The sequence below is a fragment of the Strix uralensis genome, chromosome 9, assembly GCF_047716275.1.
Source record: "Strix uralensis isolate ZFMK-TIS-50842 chromosome 9, bStrUra1, whole genome shotgun sequence".
NCBI classification, from domain to species: Eukaryota; Metazoa; Chordata; class Aves; order Strigiformes; family Strigidae; genus Strix; species Strix uralensis.
The window spans coordinates 10,653,456-10,671,629 of record NC_133980.1 but is presented as its reverse complement, the minus strand read 5'-3'; the positions used below and the strand labels follow the sequence as shown (position 1 = coordinate 10,671,629).

Sequence of the window (18,174 nt, the reverse complement as noted above, 5' to 3'; positions counted from 1 at the left end):
TTCTTGGACAGTGGCTTGTGTGCCTTTTCAGCACTGACATGACTATTCATGTCACTCAGCTGCTGGTTAACATCTTTTATGCTTGAGGACACCTCCTGCCAAAATGGCCCCCTCAGTCCCCAGATGATCTTAATTAGCCTGCCTTGTGATGCTTGAGTCCTCCAATGGGACCACACATCTACTGGGACATAACTGGTTGGTTAGACTATGTTTCTGCATGCTGTGGAGCTTGAGGCTGCATGCAGATTATATATTTTTAAGTGAATAGATGTGTGTTTTTCATCTGTGCTGAAGGCTGGTGGCTGCATAAAACAGGGTAATGAATCTGCAGACCCTAAGAAGTATGCAGTTCATTACTGAGGCTATTCAGGATTTTGCTGTTGCTGCAAAACCAGGCAAGATCCTCCTTGCCTGTAGGATGGGGACTGCTCTCTTGTGCTAACACAGTATTTCTGATTTTGTCCTTCTGTAGGACAGAAGAATGCCGCAGTTCTGTCTGTCCAGCAATCGTGGACGCTTGTTTTTGGTCCTACTGCTGCATCTCTCTTACTGCTGGAAATGAAAAGCAGTTCTTCAGATCTATCTGTTCAGGGAGAAAAAGAGACTGAAGTATTGGAAATGTTTTTAGAGCAGTTAAGGATTTAAAAGCAGTTAAAAGCAGAAAACTGCTTTTATAGTGCTATCTCTAGAAGGAAATCCCATCTGAATGAGTTCAGGCTGAAATTTCTTGGACTTTTTGTAGCTTCTCCAGCTTCAAAAGTGAAATAAATGAGAAATGCTTTCCTTTCCCACATGGCTGACCCTTCCACAAAGGTGCTCATTACTGGGGAAAGTGACTATTTCATGTGTGGACTGAAATCTGCAGTGTAAGTGGAAAGTATTTCTAACCCCCTTGAAACTCAGTCACAGTGTCTCCTTGTGCGTTGCTCAGAATTTTTCTTGTTTTATTTGCATTCAGTATCTATTCTCCTCTTTAATGTAAAATGCTACCTAGGGAACCTGGGATAACTTTTTTCATCTGGTTCTCGCTGCAAAGAAAATAGCTAAAATAAAATATTCTATTTTCCATAGAGGTTATTCTAAGAAAAGATCCTTATCTTAGATGTTTGTGTCACTTTTCACCTGTTCCCACTGATATGCAGTCTGCTCTGCTGCTGTTGAGCAATACTGAACCCTGTTTACCTAATCAGAAAAGTCCAGAGAATGGTGATGTAAATAGCGAAGGCATAGCTTGATTTCCATTTAAAAAGAGTTTTGAGTGATAAGTAGTGCTGAGAAGATCAAGAGAACAAATTCTCATAAGGCAAGTTATAGCAGAGTCCTTCTGGGTATTTATGTTTTTTCCTTCCTCCCACGATACCAGAACAAGAAACATCTTTGTGAAATGGAAAAGCATCAAACATGGATAGACAGATTGCTGTAATTGGTAATGTTTTGTTAACTTGTGGGACTTATTACCATAAGATAATAGCTCAGTTTGCTTTTTTCATATTGCCTAAATTGTACTGTAAACTGTCTAGGGAGAAGATTTCAGGGGAAAATAGTGCTGGATGTACTGGGAGGTTGGAGAGCATCTGTGCAGAGCTCTCACCCTGGTTATCACCACAGAGCTTATTCTCCAATTTGAGCCACTTCTGCTGCTTCCAGCCCCACTTAAAGACCCAATTCTACTCTGCTAATATGTTGATCTTGTGCACAAATTGTGCTGATTCTTTATTATCTGAATCTTGCTGTGGATTAGCCTGTCCAGTGAAGTTTCTAAGTCATGGACTCTCCTTCTTCACCACCTGTATGTTATCTGGTAGAATTACAGGTGCTTAAGTATCAAAGAATGATAAATACAGCTTGATTGTAGCAGCCCAGCTTCCTGTATACAAATATTGAGACTATGCCAGGTGTCTTGTTGACTGTATTTCTGATCTTGTTAGTTCATTCCATTTCTCAAGGGCAAAAAAAAAAAAACCAAAACGTCCTCCAGGGTTTTGCAACAGACAAGAAGAATTATTGACCAAACATTTCTTTTTTCACCTTTTTCTAAGCCAGGATGTCTCAGCAACTTTGTTCTGCACAGAGACAGAACTACATTCATATTCAGAACCTGTTCCTGTGAGTCATTAAGTTGGAGATTGCTGAGGTCAGGCTATTTGTCTAAACTCTTGAGTCACCACCTTGATACAGTGTGCTGCTGTGGGGGCCTCTAAGAAGCAAGGGTCTACACATGGCTGAAGATCTGGTTATGAAATTGGGATACTGTTAGTTAGTAAGGTCATCCTCTGCTAGTATTGGGAAAAGCTGAGGTGAGATGGGAAGAAGTAGAGGAATGGGATACTCTGTTCCATTTTCCCATGACTTTACCACTAGACTCAAGAAGGGAGATCTCCCAGAGAAAGGATGAAATTGGGGGCAATGATAAAATTTTTAAGTCAAAACCACAATAAGAATCAATGGGCTGGAAATTAAAGTGGGAGCTTTGAAACACAAGCCAATTTCTCTGTGTTAGGCCAGCTCTAGGGGAAGGAGTGGATTTGCAGTTGCCTGGAGTCTTTAACATAAGATTAATCAGCTTTCTAAAATACTGGTTTAATCCAATTTCTGTGAACTTCTTGTGTGTTCAACAAGTCAAACACAATGAACCTAGTGGTCTCCCATGGTCCTTCAGTGAAAGAATCTGGGAAAATAATCTCTGAGTTAGAGGCACTTGGGTGTGAGCCGTTCCTTGTCATGCTTTTGGAGACCCATACCCACAGGTGTGAACACATGAACATGGGGGGTCAGATGCTCAGATGGTACAAGTTATTTCAATGAAACTGGGGTAGCAACTGAGAATCAAGTCCTTGAATGACTTTTTTCCTTAAAGTAAACTTCCATATGTACTGCAATGCTTACCAGTAACAAAACCTGAAACATCAGTATTACTGTATTCTATATGCTGTATGCTGGTGGGAAAATATTTGGGTAGTACAAAATATTGTTGTGCTGAGAGGCACAACTAAACCTTTTAAGCTTGGCAAAGACATTTTACAGATACACATGGAAATTATCTTTACTAATTATCATATCATAGAATTGTTTGGGTTGGAAGGGACCTTAAAGATCACCCAGTTGCAACCCCCTGCTGTCGGCAGGGTCACCTTCCACTAGACCAGGTTGCTCAAAGCCCTGCCTAACCTGGCCTTGAACCTTTCCAGGGAGGGGGCAGCATCTCTGGGCAACCTGTGCCAGTGTCTCACCACCCTCACAGTAAAGAATTTCTTCCTTATGTCTAATCTAAATCTTCCCTCTTTTAGTTTAAAACAGTTACCCCTTGTCCTATCCCTACACCCCCTGATAAAGAGCCCCTCCCCAGCTTTTCTGTAGCCCCCTTTAAGTACTGGAAGGCTGCTAGAAGGTCTCCCTGAAGCCTTCTCTTCTCCAGGCTGAACACCCCCAGCTCTCTCAGCCTGTCCTCACAGGGGAGGTGCTCCAGCCCCCTAATCATCTTTGTGGCCTCCTCTGGACCTGCTCGACCAGGTCTGTGTCCTTCTTATGTTGGGGGTCAGGTACTCTAGTACTGCCGGTGGGGTCTCATGAGAGCAGAGGGGGAGAATCACCTCCCTTGACCTGCTGACCACAGTTCTCCTGATGCAACCCAGGATACAGTTATGCAAATAAAAAAATGTTGGACACTTGTAAATCTGGTTTATGAAACTGAAAGTGCTGCCTCATGAGCTTTCCTTTGAGCATGCAGTGGACTAAGAGGAATTTCTGGTGCCTTTTCTATGGGAGTTCATTCTTCTCCTTATCTCAGGAATCCAGCATGTTAGTCATTTACATTCACTTGCAGAGTAGCATTTAGTCTTCTAACTCCACAGCTGGATCAGCTACTTCTGCAGCATCTCTACACACAGGGTTAAAATGATTTTTAAAGTGCAATCATCTGGCACGTTTATCTGCCACTTACATCTATGTGACACTTGTCCATAACGCTTTGGAGCTTCTCCCACCTTTGCTCCTAGAGAGGACGAGTCTCTGCGGGAGGCTTAGGAGCGCTGCCCGGGAGAGGGCACTGCACTACACCAGACCTTGCCTGGGGAACTCTGCACTGACTCTGCTGCCTGTTGGGGGGCTCCCACCGGAGATGAGCTGGGTCTCGGTGTGTAACTGCGTTCACTGTGCGCAAGCAGAGCTGGAGCCGAATCTCCCACCCACAGCCTCCCCTCCTGAGAGCAAAAAGTGTCTGGAATGAGAGACAGATTCTGACTGTAAATTGATTACATGTGAATATTTATATCTGTATAGGCAGCATTACACACTCACTGCAGTAAATTCATTTGTTTAGCGTGAAGTTTAGGAGAGGCTGGGGAAAGAAAGTTCAATGTAAAACCATACTACGCATCTTGCCACTTTGCTAGTCTACCTTTGTCCACCTAGTAGTGTCTGTCTGTAACACTACAGGTGTCTTAAGCTCAGTTAGCATCAAAGTGATGATCTGCTTTGATTTGGCATTTAACTACGTATAAAATCTTGTTAGTTTTCTCATGCTATACTATAAACATTGTGATAATTTGTGTTGGTTGGCTGATGGGGGAAGGATGGAAACACTGGATGTGTTATCCTTAAGACAGGTCCGCTCCACTAGCTGGTCTGTGTAGACAACTTCAGTCTGCTCCTCATTTTATAGGTTGGGGAAACGGATTTGTTTGTGACCTGGATTCCTCTCCCCATGCCTCAATTTCCCTATCTATAAAATGAACGACACTTGTCTTTTTTGAGCCTGACTGATGGCAGGACATGCAGAAGAAACAAGACGTTACTACTACATCATGCATCCTAGGGGACAGCTGCTGTACCCTAGCTAAAGAGTGACTTCTATCTAACGTTGCTGAGCTGCTGGGGTTTGTGGTAGTAAAGGGACAACTTTACCAATAAACCTAATGCTAAAGTGATGACCCAGTATTGCTTCAGACAGCTACAGATGCCGTGTTACCATTGGCACACCAACGTGAAAGCATGTATGTATGTTCATCATGCACAGTGCAAACTTGGGTCATGAAGTATTTGTTGCGCTAGGTATGTACAACTGGTTACTCCCCGGTTCAAGAACTGTCATCATGTTTCCAACCAACTTCAGAGGTCTCCTGCAGTCTTCTCCTTTGTCTTTAAATAACAGCACTATGCTTTGGTGTGTGGGTGTGCCTTTGGGATAGTACTCCAAGACAGCTATTTGCAGCAGCACTGTTGGTTTCCCTTGGCCCTGAATACTCTACTATTTAAAGTTATTTTAATGAGAGACCTTTCCATGCTTTAGTCTGAGCAAGTGAATCTCTTTTGTCTCTTGTTGGGACGTACCTTTATTTGTGCTAAGCTGTGAATGCTTCCTAAATGTCTAAGGGTCTGTGTAGAGAGCTGCCTGGGAGGGAAGAAGCCAGCTGTACCTTGGGGAGGGTTAAAGCCTGGGTGTGGAGTGTGTCAGAGGTCTCTGCTGTGGTTTGGTTGAAGCAGTTACTAAGCAATTTGTGCAGGCTCCTCCAGGAGACTGTCAGCTCTTTGGTGTATGGTTGGTTAGATCCAGGACTGCTTCCACAGAAGGCTGCCTCTCTCCATCCCTCCCCTCTGCCTCGTGTGAACTCATTACCACAGCGGGACTGCAGAGAAGCCAGCCTGCAACACAAGGGAAGGCACATCCTTGTGAGTGTGTGGGGGTCTAAAGCAGAGGCATCACTCTTTGCAGTGTGTTTCTGTTGCTTTTTCTAATGGGCATCTGAACTGAGATGGTGGTGACAGCGTGAAGAAGGCTGCTGGAGGGGTGGCTGGGTCTCCTCGGGCAGAGAGGTCGGCTGCGGGCAGTATTTGTCCTGTTACCGAGATACACATCAGAGTGCTGCTGGCAGCAGTGATGGCTGCTATGGCTCAATGTTCGTCTCCAATGGCAGCAACCAGGGAAATATTTTTGAGCTAACTGGCCTCTGTTCAGGAGTGAGCAAGAAAATAGCCCTTCAGCTCCTGAGCCAAGTGGTCCCTCAAAAATTATGTAAATAGACTCTGACATTATTTTGGTGGATGCAGTAGTTCAGAGCAGAGCCAGTGGCTGGAATTTTTCTAAGATACTGTTTCAGCTGTGAAACTGTCTGCTAGCAAGCTCTGGGAAGGAAGGAATGAAGTCTGCCATACAGTCTGCTGTATCTCTTGATTAGCTTAGTGTCCAAGTGTTGTAGTGAATGTATTTTAGCTTTGCAGTTTGCCACATGTACTTTTTGTTATTCGTGATGGATTTTAACATGACAGTGTGAAAATATGAAACCTTTTGTTGTGTTCTCTACTTTGAGCAGGAATTTATGTTGTAACAATTGTTGTAACAAGTTTTAGGAAGAAAACGAATTAACTTTTCTCTGGCAAAAATTGGAAACCATCAAGAAGTTTTTACTAGTGAGGGACTAGGCAAGGGGCTGTGCCATGCTGCTATAAATCTGGATTAATTTCTTGAGGCTGATGCTGAGATTAGATCTTGGCCTTTAATGCCTTTTATTAGGGGAGCTCCTCTTTTGCGGAGAGCAGGATACAACATCCCCCTATAATATTCCAGTGCATGCTCTGTGAAATCAAGCAATGTCCGTCTCAAAAAAAAAAAAAAAAAAAAAAAATTTCTGATCAAATGATGTGGAATGGTGTGTTTCTTTAGGTCTTTGCTGATATGGATAGTTCATAATGTATAGTGAAGATCTGTTAATCATTCCTTATCTATCTCTTAGGATTTTGCAGAAAATTATAAGTGTCTTCAAAACAGGATGGGATATGGAGTCACCTAAACTGAACAGTGAGAGTATATACTATAACAATTTTATAATAGTTTGTACAATTTAGTTTTATGGTGATTATTAATCAATGATTTTTAGATCTGTGCATAAATGTATGGTGTATTCTGACAATATGTAGTTGGCAAAATCCTTGAAGCATGACTATAAATTTGTACACACCGATGTATTTTTGTAAAACATAACAACAGTAAATCAAAATATTGGCTTGTTTTAACTTTCTTTCCAGTTTAGTTATGTAGGAGAAAGATTTTGATTTTTTGATTTGCCAATCAATTTTAAGACATTCTCTTTAAAAACAAACAAAAAAAGCCCAAGTCAAACAAGAACATCCAAAGACTGTTTTTCAAGAAATGGTTAAATGGAAGAAGTGGCAAAATTTGTTTCTTCACCCAAGGAAGTCTATACCAAAATCTTATGAAGTTGGTTTAGAAAGCTGAAATAAACCCTAGAGGGTGCACGTTAGCAGTAGCAGCACTGCATATAATAGTAGCAGGAACCTATCCTGCCTGGGTTGGTGACAGCCTGCTCACCAATTTGACACAGAAGTGAATAATTGATTTTTAAACTATAGATAGGCCTGATTGAGAACTATCAACTTCACTACTTCTGAGTCTTGGGGTTCCCCAGGCTCTGATTTTGATTCTGTATCTGAACTTCCTGGTCATCTGCTACCATTTTAGATTAATACATATTTAAATGTTTAACAAAACAGGACTCCAAGCGTATGTACATTTCCTTTAGTTTCAGTGCAGCTGCACATGGGCTTAACTTTGCCTTATGACCATGCCTGAGGGGTCTGCTGAATTAGCAACCACCTGAAAGCCTAGATCTAAAACCTGGGGGGAAGTTCAGGTTTGGATCCAAAATAACTGTGGTTCATAGAATACCAGGTTGGAAGGAACCATAAGGATCATCTGGTCCAACCTTTCTTGGCAAAACCACGGTCTAGACAAGGTGGCCCAGCACCCTGTCTGAATCTTAAAAGTGTCCAATGTTGGGGAATCTACCGCTTCCCTGGGGAGACTATTCCAGTGGCTGATTGCTCTTGTTGTGAAAAATTTTCCTCTTGTGTCCAATCAGAATGTCCCCAGGAGTAACTTGTACCCATCACCCCTCATCTTTTCCATGGGACTCCTTGTAAAAAAGAAATCTCCATTTTCTTTGTAACCACACTTTAAACACGGGAACATGATGATAAGGTCTCCCCTAAGCCTTCTTTTCTCAAGGCTGGACACACCCAATTCTCTCAGCCTTTCCTCATACAGTGTATAGTTCACTTGCACTTTCAATGTAAAGAAGGAGCATGCCGGACTCTTTGTGACTTGAAATTCACTGCAAGCAAGTCCTTGAAAAGTCCTTGCAGTTTGCTAATGGTTGGCGTGGTCTTGAGGGCAAGCTAGAAATTTCCCTTTTATGAAGTGGCAATGTTGACCTGCAAATAACTGGGAATTATAATTCTCCCCAGTGTCCCTGCTGCCTTGATGCCTGCCTGGCCTTACCTTCTTACTTGGACAGCATTCAACTGTCTCCTTCGGAGATTGCCACTAGTGACTGCTTTGAGCCTCTCTTGGATCTTTCATTCCGTAAACTTCAAGCACGGGTGTATGTTAATGGGTTTGCATCTTTAGGGTGGTAAGATTTTCCAGTTACTGCAGTGGCCCAACATACCTACTCAAGAAACTGAAAGTGAGGAGATTTCCAGTTGGAAGTACATGATTTCAGTTCTTGGATATAAACAGCTCTCCTTTCACCTCCTTCCAAGTCATCCACAGTAGACTCCTAATGTGTACTATGCCTGCCTGTAAAAACAACTTGTTTAACTAAGTCTGTAACCACTCCTGGAGCATGGGAAAACACAACCACTAAACAGGTCTTTTCAATCTGTGACCTCTTCACTCCTGTAATTTTATGGTAAAAGCTAACATCAGATTTAGTCAACAAGATGAACTGAAAAATACAGTCATCCAAGTCATCCATGCTGAAAGACTTAAAATCAGAAGAAATGTTTAATGTGCCTGTATAGCAAAGCTCAGCTAAAGCTGTATGTCCTTCACTAGGCTGCACAGAATGCTTTGGAAATACTGATCGCGACTTAGCATAATGAAAGGAGAAAACTTCAGAACAGATCTACTGTGCAATAGAAGATCACATCGGGCACTAGTTCAGCTTCTGCCCAGGTAGACACTGAGGGTCACAGGTTTTTGAGCTCTTCAGAGAAAGGTGTGCATTTCTAACCTTTTCCTCTTTCATGAACGTTGTTTGGGAAAGCTTGCAAGGCAGTTTCATCCACACCATGGCCTAGATCGGTCCCCTTCTCAAGGGATCAGAGCATATCAGCAGTGCATCCCTCAAGACAGTTGGAGTCTTGCTCCTAACCGTGCTTGTCCAGCTTTCTACTACATTAGTGTACACAAAGTTGGGTTTGCTGTTACAGCTAAAAAAACCAAACCAAAAAAACCCCAAAAAACTTTAGGGGATATTTCCAAACATGAACCAGAGTTACTTAAATATTTTAGAGGACTCTTCTGTCTTTGGAAATTAGTTAGTGAACTTTGCTATGAAACTTAGTTTTAATGAGAACAGAAATTGCATTTATCAAATACACTTGTAGGTTTTACAGTTGTGCTTGGTTAGCAAATGATCTGAGAGAAAAGATGACGCGAGTCACCTACCTATGGTGCATTTTGGCTTTTGCTTTAAGCTGATCTAAGTGTGATTCTCTGCTGGAAGAGGTAATCCTGGCCTTGCCATTTCCCATCCCATGCCTTACTAGCACTTGCACCCTTCAAGCTCCTTTGCAGAGAACTAACACAGATAAGAACGAATCCACTAAGAAAAAGATTGCTTCACTTTTTTTACAGTAACTTTTTTCCTGGCTTAGTTTTCAGTTGACTTAACATGGGTTAGGAAAAAAAAAAAGAGGTGGTGGGAATGTGCAGAAGAATAAGAGAAAGGATGGGATTTCCTTTCTGTTTATAGCTGGATTTTTAGTTCTTTAAAGCAAACAATCTGTAGCCCAGCCAGCTTGTGTCAGTAACTGATCTTGCTGCTTCTCTGGGCTGAAAGAATAAACAAACCTTTCCAAAAAGTAAATAAAGGGCACAAATGGTGAGAAAGAGAAATAAACAGAATTTTAAAAAAAGAAACCCAAACCAAGAGAATCTTTCTCTGATGTAGCAACTTTGAAGTTCTTTTTGGCCTTCAGGAAGGGAAATATTTTGCTTAAGGGTTTGCATTGGGAATTCTGGTGGGACAGATTATTTTGCAGTCTTTTAGCCTACTTAAACCTTATCACTGAAGACATGCAAATTTGTCTCCTTAGTGTGTTTAATTCTTGAAATCTAACTTAGCTCTGCTAGACTCTTAGCTAACATTGTTTGTGGCAAGCAGATACAAGACGTGAGAGAACATTTAAACTGTAGGTACTTTGCAGTTTTTGAGCTCTAGATTTGTGTGTTGCCTTTTTGGTACTTTTTAAGAAGAATAAGAACACATAACATTAGGTTCCCTTTCATTCTCTTAAAATGAAATTTCTGGCCTTATGCTTAAACCTATCTGGCTCTATTCCATCACATCAGCAATCTTATTTTTCCCCAAATCCACAATTTTGATTTGAATGCAGTAAGGGTCATTTTTGACTGAGCTTGCACAGAGTGGAAGTAGGCGGGCATACTCTATGATTTTAACAAAGATTTTATTTCATTTCCATCTGTCTTCCTTCCCTGTGAGTCACATATTAGGCTGTCATTAAGGAGAGATGAACTTTGCTCTGGAAATTTATAACCCATTATTCCAAGATTTAGTGAATTCAGATGGGGGATTGAAGCAACCCCCTCCTTTAGTCGACAGAAGGCCAGGCAGTTGTAGCATTCAGTCACTAAAAAACAAAGAAACCTCAGTGTCCTGTTATGGCTGGTTGCCTTTGGTTGGCTTTCATGGAGCAACAGGCACTGCTGTGTGTCAATCTGCTCGGTGCAGTCCAATTTTCACTCCAGCGGGTCATCTTTCCAACACTGTTGGAAACCATTGGTTGCCATTAGCATGTAAACTAGTTTCTCTCTGCTCAGAGAAGAGAGGAAGGTACAAGGTTATATTCATTGTTGCTTTTAATCAGCTGCCGTTGGCATAGCTCTGAAGGTGGCAGTCTGTGGGCTGTGCTCCAGACCTGCTGCAGGAATACATACAGCTGTGGTGAGAAATAAAATAGGCAAGTGTGTGTGGGGAAGCCCAAGCATGTTTCATTTCTGAGTGAGGAATTATGAAGCATAACTGAATGGCTTTCCCCTTAGAGATTATATAGCACAATTGCAACTAGCCTCCCTGAGATCTGGGAGGGAGGAGAAGCTGTGTTAGACAGATGGCTATAGTAATTGCTTTTCTTTTTCTCCCCCTTGGTAGAAAACCTTGGGAAGCAAAACTGTAAGGCCTAATTCTTCTGCAGTGAAAGTGGTCTCTGCCAGGAATTGAATTTGTAGCAGTTTAAGAGGAGAACCAAGAGTATATGAACTGGCTTGTTTCTTTTTTTTTTTTTTTCCCCTCTAGTATCGCATCCTTATTCACATTTTAATTGTCCTGGCAAATTCAATTAGTTCAAGTAATGAAGAGCTGCATGGTACGTGTAAAGATTCAACTTTGGTGACGAATGTAGGGGATTGCCATTGGTTCACATAGTACTGTTTGATCAATTAAGCTTTTTTCTTTTTTTAAAATTGAGAAGCTATGTGTAACTGCCTCTTCATTTAAAAAAAAATGTTAAGACCACAAGTATAATCACACAGAAGCTAGGAAAAGCCTGAGTCAAGGTTGCCAAGATAACCATGTTCCGGTCACTTGGCTGGTGTATGTTTTGAGATGATCTTTAGTTGAATGGCTATACAGACTTTTTATCAGAGGATAGGACTGATCTGAAGTGACCTGGGGTTGTCCAATCTCTTCTGCAAGGTGCAATGAAGCAAGACAGTTGTCAAGCTCCTGCGGCTTGTCAGCTTCCTAAAACCTTCCCATTGACTTTTGGGTTCCTGTGTAGTAAATTAAAACATGCCTATTATCAGCAAGTTTTTCTGAAGTACTCTATGAACCTGTAGCTGTTACCTCAATATCGGCTCGTGTCAGCCTAAAGCAGGGTTTTCTCAGCTGTGGTATCTGACCCCCAGGAAAATGGTACGTTGCTCCTGCCCAAGAGGCTGAACACCACTTCCTGCAGGCTTGTGGCTGCAGTACACAGACCAGGAACACTACAGAGCCTCCTGGGATGAAGTTAGTGGAAGATATGAAGGGATTAATGCTCACTGATACTAGGCAAAATATCATGGCTTTAAAACAAACCCAGACCTGTGTCTTTTGGTTTGCTTTTAAGAATTTTTTCCAAGCTTTTCTTTTAGCCAAAGATTAAAAACTTCCTGTAGTAACCCCGGGGTAATCACGTTTCCAAGGTCTGGGACTTCTATTGCAAGCTCTGTGCTGTGATGGTGTAACAAATTCATCAATATTGGAGAGTAACTACCTTTAAGCACTGTTCTAGAGGAAGATGAAAGAGGGCAAATGTGACCTTGTGTGCTGTTGGCCACAGCTACTGACATTTTGTAGCCATGTGATCTGATTTGCCATTTGAGCTCATGAGGCACCTTCCCTTGTTTCCTCCGATTTTCTCAGTCTCCTGATAGTTTCTTCTGCTACAGTTTCTTTTACTGGAATGTCAGTGTGTGAGCTGTAATCACTTGAATGTGTGATTCCTAGTCACCAAATGCCTTTTGTACCCTCTTTCTCATCATCTGGATGTCTCCTGCTGAGTGTGGGTTTGACAGCGAATCCCATGTGGCTTGTCTTGCCCAGGCAGGGGATTTGATGAGAACTAAGTTCTTGTTTCTATTACTTCATCTTCTTCTTACACCACAAAATTCTTTTGGTATAAAAGGGATATTTAGAAACCAGAAACAAAGCTATTTTTAGAGCAAACTAATAAAGCAGCTATATGAAGGGGGGGGTAATTCTGTTTTGCTCAAGACTGGTTGATATTAATGATGCCTTCATAGTGACAAACATCAAAAGCAAGCTATTGTACTGGCAGGGTTGTTACCCTGGAGGGATGAACAAGTCTCTGAGAAGCCAGAGATGGTGGCACATTTTCTAGTTAATTTTCCGTTTCTGTCGAGCCTCCTTGTGACTGTCTCATCCATTGTAGAAACCTTTGCTACATTTTTACAACTGTTTGGCATAAGCTCAGTCCTGGTCACCCAAACCTGAGTGCACCTGTCTACCTGTGGGACTGCACAGTTGTCACAATATCTTTGCTTCTTCTGGATGCTGAAATCAACAGTATTTTCTTCAGTGGATTCTCCAAGGTTTCTCAGTTCGAAGAGTCCAAGCTCTGTTTTAATTATTATTTTGATTTTTTTTTTTTTCCCCCCTGCTTCCAGGTCAAGGAAGCTTTTTCTATTTTTTTCCTATTTTTTCTATTTTTTGATTCAGCTATAGTCATCTCTAAAAATCCATTTTTCTTTCTTCTGCCTCCATCTTGCTGCCAACCTGTGGTTTGAAAATGGCCTATCCATAACTATTATGGTGATTCAGAAACACTTCAAGTAGACTGTCTGAAGGATGCTAGAAGTCTTTGACCAATGATCTGGAGACACATGTCAGTACCTGTTAAGAACTGTATTCATAAATTACAAGACCTTTTTGTTGCTGGTCCTTGGGTGTGGTATTTATCTGACTCTAAACAGGGCTATCAACATTCTGCTCTCAAGAGGCTAACAGAGGAGTCAGGCTTATGGTGTTGTCTGCTTTCTAATAAATAACCTTGTGTATTCAAAATTATTTTGTTTTGCCTTCCTCCACAGATCCCATTCTGGACATGCATGGGGAAAACTGGAGAGTAAGAAAGGAAAAACTTGATGGGTTACTGTTTTTTGTTTACTTTGGGAATGTATACCTGCCTCTTTCAGTTTCCTCAAAACCTGGAGTACCACATGACTGTTGTCTGGGATCTCTCTGCTGCCATCATATAAATAATGAATTGGCATAAAAGTAATTTTCAGTGGGCTGAGGGAAGAGGTAAACACAGCAGGCTCAGGCTATGAACTACTTTGTGGGTCGTCTAACTTCCCTGCTTTGTCTGTGAGAGATGCACTAGACAGGTGATGCTGTGTCTGTTCATATGTCCATCCTATGCACAGAAATGTTGTCAGAAGGGGATAAAACAGACTCTGGAAATCCTGATGTCTAAGGATTAAGGATTTATGGATGTTTGATATAGAGACAAGAAAAAGCTGTGGGAGGAGGGGTGAGATTACTGCTGCAGCATGATACTCAGCTGCCTTGAATAATGTCACCTGGGGTCAGTAGGATCCCTGTGGAGAGATCAGGAGGCTGTTCAGTCCTTCAGTCTCTTAAGTGACCATGTACTCCATCAAAAGCAAAGCCCAGCAAAAAGAATTGCTAGTTATATTTATAAAGGCATAGAATGGAAATCAGTTCTCTGTCCCTAGCTGTTCAGTGGGCTTTGCTTTGAGAAACTGAACATTACTTGCTGAATATGATGTACTGAGTTTAGCTTTACTAACCATTTCAATGGATTCCCACAGACCATAACATCGAGTTATTCAGGTCTAGGGTGTCTACAAGACAGAGAGACTCGGAACAATGTTTTAGCCTTCTGTTTCTCTGTCTACAAACTTGCAGGCTATTGTCCTGCTTTAAAATCAATTGCAAGTGAGTGACCTGCTGATGAAAAGGTCCTGATGGCTGTTCCAGTCCTGGAGAATGACTCTCTTTCAGCACCTGCAGAACAAATATAGCACAGAGAAGAGCATATGCTTCTTGACTGGAAGAGACTAGCCCTGTTCTGGCCTTGGGCAGGCTTTGATCCCTTTGGCGTGTTTGTTATAGAAGCCTTGTGAAATGTAGTCATGAGGATCATGTTGAGGAGTCTGTTTTCCCAAGCAGATTTCACAACAATGTCAGCAATAGGCTGTAAGATCATCCACCAGTGGCATGCTGTGTAGCACAGGGCAATTCTACATGTAGACATGCATTGCTTTTAGCAGTTCTGCTGTAGTGATCAAGGCTGGAGGAAGAGAGGGTGTGATGGGGTGGTCCAGACAACCACTGCACTGTGGCTGCTAAGAAATAGAGCATAAGACTAAGTTGCCCTGATGTCAAGGCAGAGATGAGGCAGATCCCACTCTTAATTCCTGCTCTGTGAAGTCTGGAGAGAAAAGCAAACATTGAGCTGGTGTCAGAATGTATTTGTACCTGGCAGAATGACTGGGATCCCTTATTTTACAAGCTGTGTCAATCAGCCGAGAGCAACAGGGCTTTGTAAGGTTTCTTGCCATCCCAAGCAAAGGCAAATTCTCTTGGTTTTGACAGGGTCATCTCTGGACGTTAAGTCATAAGTCTGTGTGTAAGATGCTGTTGCGAAGCTGTGTTGGAATGCAGTTTTCGTTGTTGCAGTTCTGGTGCCTTGGGATGGGGAGAAGATATGTAGTAGTTTTCAAAGGCTGTATCTACCTTCTGACGTGTTGTGTGGAGTAGTATATCTCAGCTCACGGTGAAAATAAACTAGTCTATGTCCAAAGCTAAGCCTTAGCTCTGCTAACTCTGTGCAGTAGTGTAAATACATGACCATAGCAGTAGATTGACATTACAGTGAGTTCTATGAACATCACTGAAACCAAGCTTTTTAGCTGTGATTCATTAGTCTGCTCTTCCCGTTGCTCTTAGTCACCTGCAATGTCAAGAATCAGGAAAGCTGATAGTGGGTTGCATAAACAGGATGGAAATAAAGGTTCCACATCAAAAATATCACTCATTCTATTTTGACTTTTCCCCTTCTCAGTCCAAAGGGAGTATTTGCAGAATCAATGCCCTTGAGATTTTTTTTCAATTGCTTGGAATTACTGCCTTGTTTAGTGCATCAGCCAAAATCTACGCAACTTCTTTCCATATTGTGTGTCACTGTCTGTCTAGAAGAGGGCAATGACACAAGCTCTTTGCTTACTTTGTCTCAAGGCATCAGTGAAGTGTTTGAAAGTGAACAGAAAAGTTTCCAAATGACATTGTGTCATTTAAAACCTAGAATTCCTAGTTCTGGAAAGGATGAGAGTAGATGTCTGAAAGCAAGACAGAGATGTTATTTTGGGCAGCAGACTAGGATGCAGGAGAAAGAAGCTAGTTTCTAACCTCTCTGATGTCCGTCTCTATTTCTGGACAGTTTGTTTAAAACCAGGTGCACAAAAGTATATCAGTACCTGCATTATATTGACATCAATGAAGATCTTGATGCTTAAATAGGGCAACTGCCTGTCTTTACTCTGATCTTCTATCTGGATCTTCTATCAGCTTCCTTCCTTCCACCTGTTTTCTGAACAGTTAGAGGTGAGCTGTACAAAGCCAGGACTGGCGGTTATTCTGTATTTGTACAGTGGCTAAAGGCCACTGTTATGTTACAGTAGGTGCTATTGTAACATAAACCTTGATCCTGCCAGAGAGCAGGCAGATATTCCCCAGTAAATGTTGCTGGTCGAGGCCAGGGTGAAGAGTGGGGAGAGCAAATGGGTGCACCTGTTACAGAAAGAGATCAAATTAGCTCCATGTGAGATTATAAGTGCTGGTCACCAAATTGTGTGTGTGATCACACACAAAAATTGTGGTGATTTTTCCTCAGCTGCTTGCCAGATTATTTTTTAACTTTTCAGTGTTTACTTCAGAAGAACAGGCTTTGTTTTCATGAGAAGAAAGCCTCACAGCCCCTTATTTCCTCCTTTTACTATGTATTTGCTTGTAGCGGAAAAAGCAACAGCAAAGGAAACTGTTCTGGATTGGTTGGTTGCACAGAGTCCTCAGGCAGAGACCAGGGAGTTCAGTATGGAGCATGGCACTGTATCTGAAATAGACTTTACTGTTTCAAACACTGAAAAGCTGCTTTATGTGGGAGGCCAAATGCAGTGGCTTAATATGGAACATGAAGTAGTAAGGAGCAGGCTGTCAGCTTGAGCAAACCTGTGACTAGCTCTGGCAAATCTACTGGAGCTTGTTTATGAAAAGCTCGCTCTGTCATCACAAGGCGATAGATAAAGTAAGTAGGCTGAAAATGAGACTCTGTAAGTATCATAAACTTCTCCGTGATTGATAGTCATATAACATCTGAACCAATAGTCAAGCCAGGCTCTTTTCCTTTGAGTGTCATCTTTGTTTTGCAGGGTTTTTAAAGGATGGAAAAATTGTCATTAAGGTTTTATTAACTCATTGGAGATTTCTGTTTTCGTTTGCACAGATGAAATCATGCAGCAGGAGATACGGCCGCTGGTTGCAGTGGATATAATAGAGCAGCTCCACAGGCAGTTTGCTATTTTGTCAGGTAAGAATTTGCTGGTAATCACAGTCCGTGATTCTCTTGGAAACATATTGGAATCTGTCATGCTGACTGTCACCCTTCAGCTTTGTACAGCAGTTGCAATAGTATTTTTATATTGCTGATGAAAAATACTGTTACAATCAGACATTCACAGTGTATGGAACTGATAAATGCCAACTTGCTGTGCTTGTTTTTCTTAAGGCAAGTTCATTTTCCATGCTCTCCACAATGGGGTGAGGGTGTGGGGGAGACAAATTTAGAGAGTAAGAATTTAAACAAATCTTTATGTACATATCTTTGCACAATGTCCAAGCATCTTGTTTGTGGGAAAAGATTTTTCTCTATCAGGGAGCTATTCATGACCTTCCCCCTCTTCCTCATTTGCCTTTGTTTTGGAAATGATTAATTTCTAAAGTGTAAGGTTCTAATCTTTTAAAGATTTGATTATTACATACTCCTTTGTTTGCCTGAAGTTTGCAATCACACAAGTGATGCAGTTCCTGCCCCAAATAAATAGCTGACATGGAAATATTTGCCAAATTATTTAATACACATATTTCAGATACTGTAGAAGAGAGATCCTTATCTGGGTCCTAAAATGGCCTCTGCTGTTCATTCTGTGGCCTCTGGCAACTCCTTTTGTCTCTATTTCCGCTTGTTCTGCAAATAAGGAAATTAGGAATTTGCTTTCCTTCTTCCCCATAGACACATAGTGAAGTATCATGAATTTGCACAAAATCCTAATAAAGTACTCTTGGACAGCCTGTCCCTCTGCTTGGTGGAGAGGAACACGGGGTACACAGTGCAGAGAGTACACAGACCCAGCTCTGCGAATGGTCAACTCAGCAGACCCAATCCTTGCTGCATCTTCACATTTTTAAGTACACTCCAAGCTGCCAAATGAAATCCAAATAAGTTACTCAGAATTCTTTATGGGGCTCTGAGTATTAAAACTTGATTTTGAAGTTTTCTAGGTAGCATCTTGTGGCAGTTTCTTAAGCTCAATCTAACTGTTTTGCACTC

At 41.7% G+C, this 18,174-nt stretch overlaps 1 protein-coding gene across 11 annotated transcripts in view; it reads left to right on the top strand.

Annotated features, from left to right (window-relative positions):
• Positions 1-18,174, top strand: part of MCF2L2 (MCF.2 cell line derived transforming sequence-like 2) — a 187,060-nt gene that overhangs the window by 25,913 nt on the left and 142,973 nt on the right. For 10 of the 11 annotated variants that reach the window (XM_074878598.1, XM_074878596.1, XM_074878601.1 and 7 more), the window contains exon 2: positions 17,071-17,154. In XM_074878598.1, coding sequence (XP_074734699.1) covers positions 17,071-17,154 — 84 coding nt within the window. Of the gene's footprint in view, positions 1-16,744; positions 16,873-17,070; positions 17,155-18,174 lie in introns of those variants that run through there. The other variant, XM_074878600.1, reaches the window with a different exon arrangement.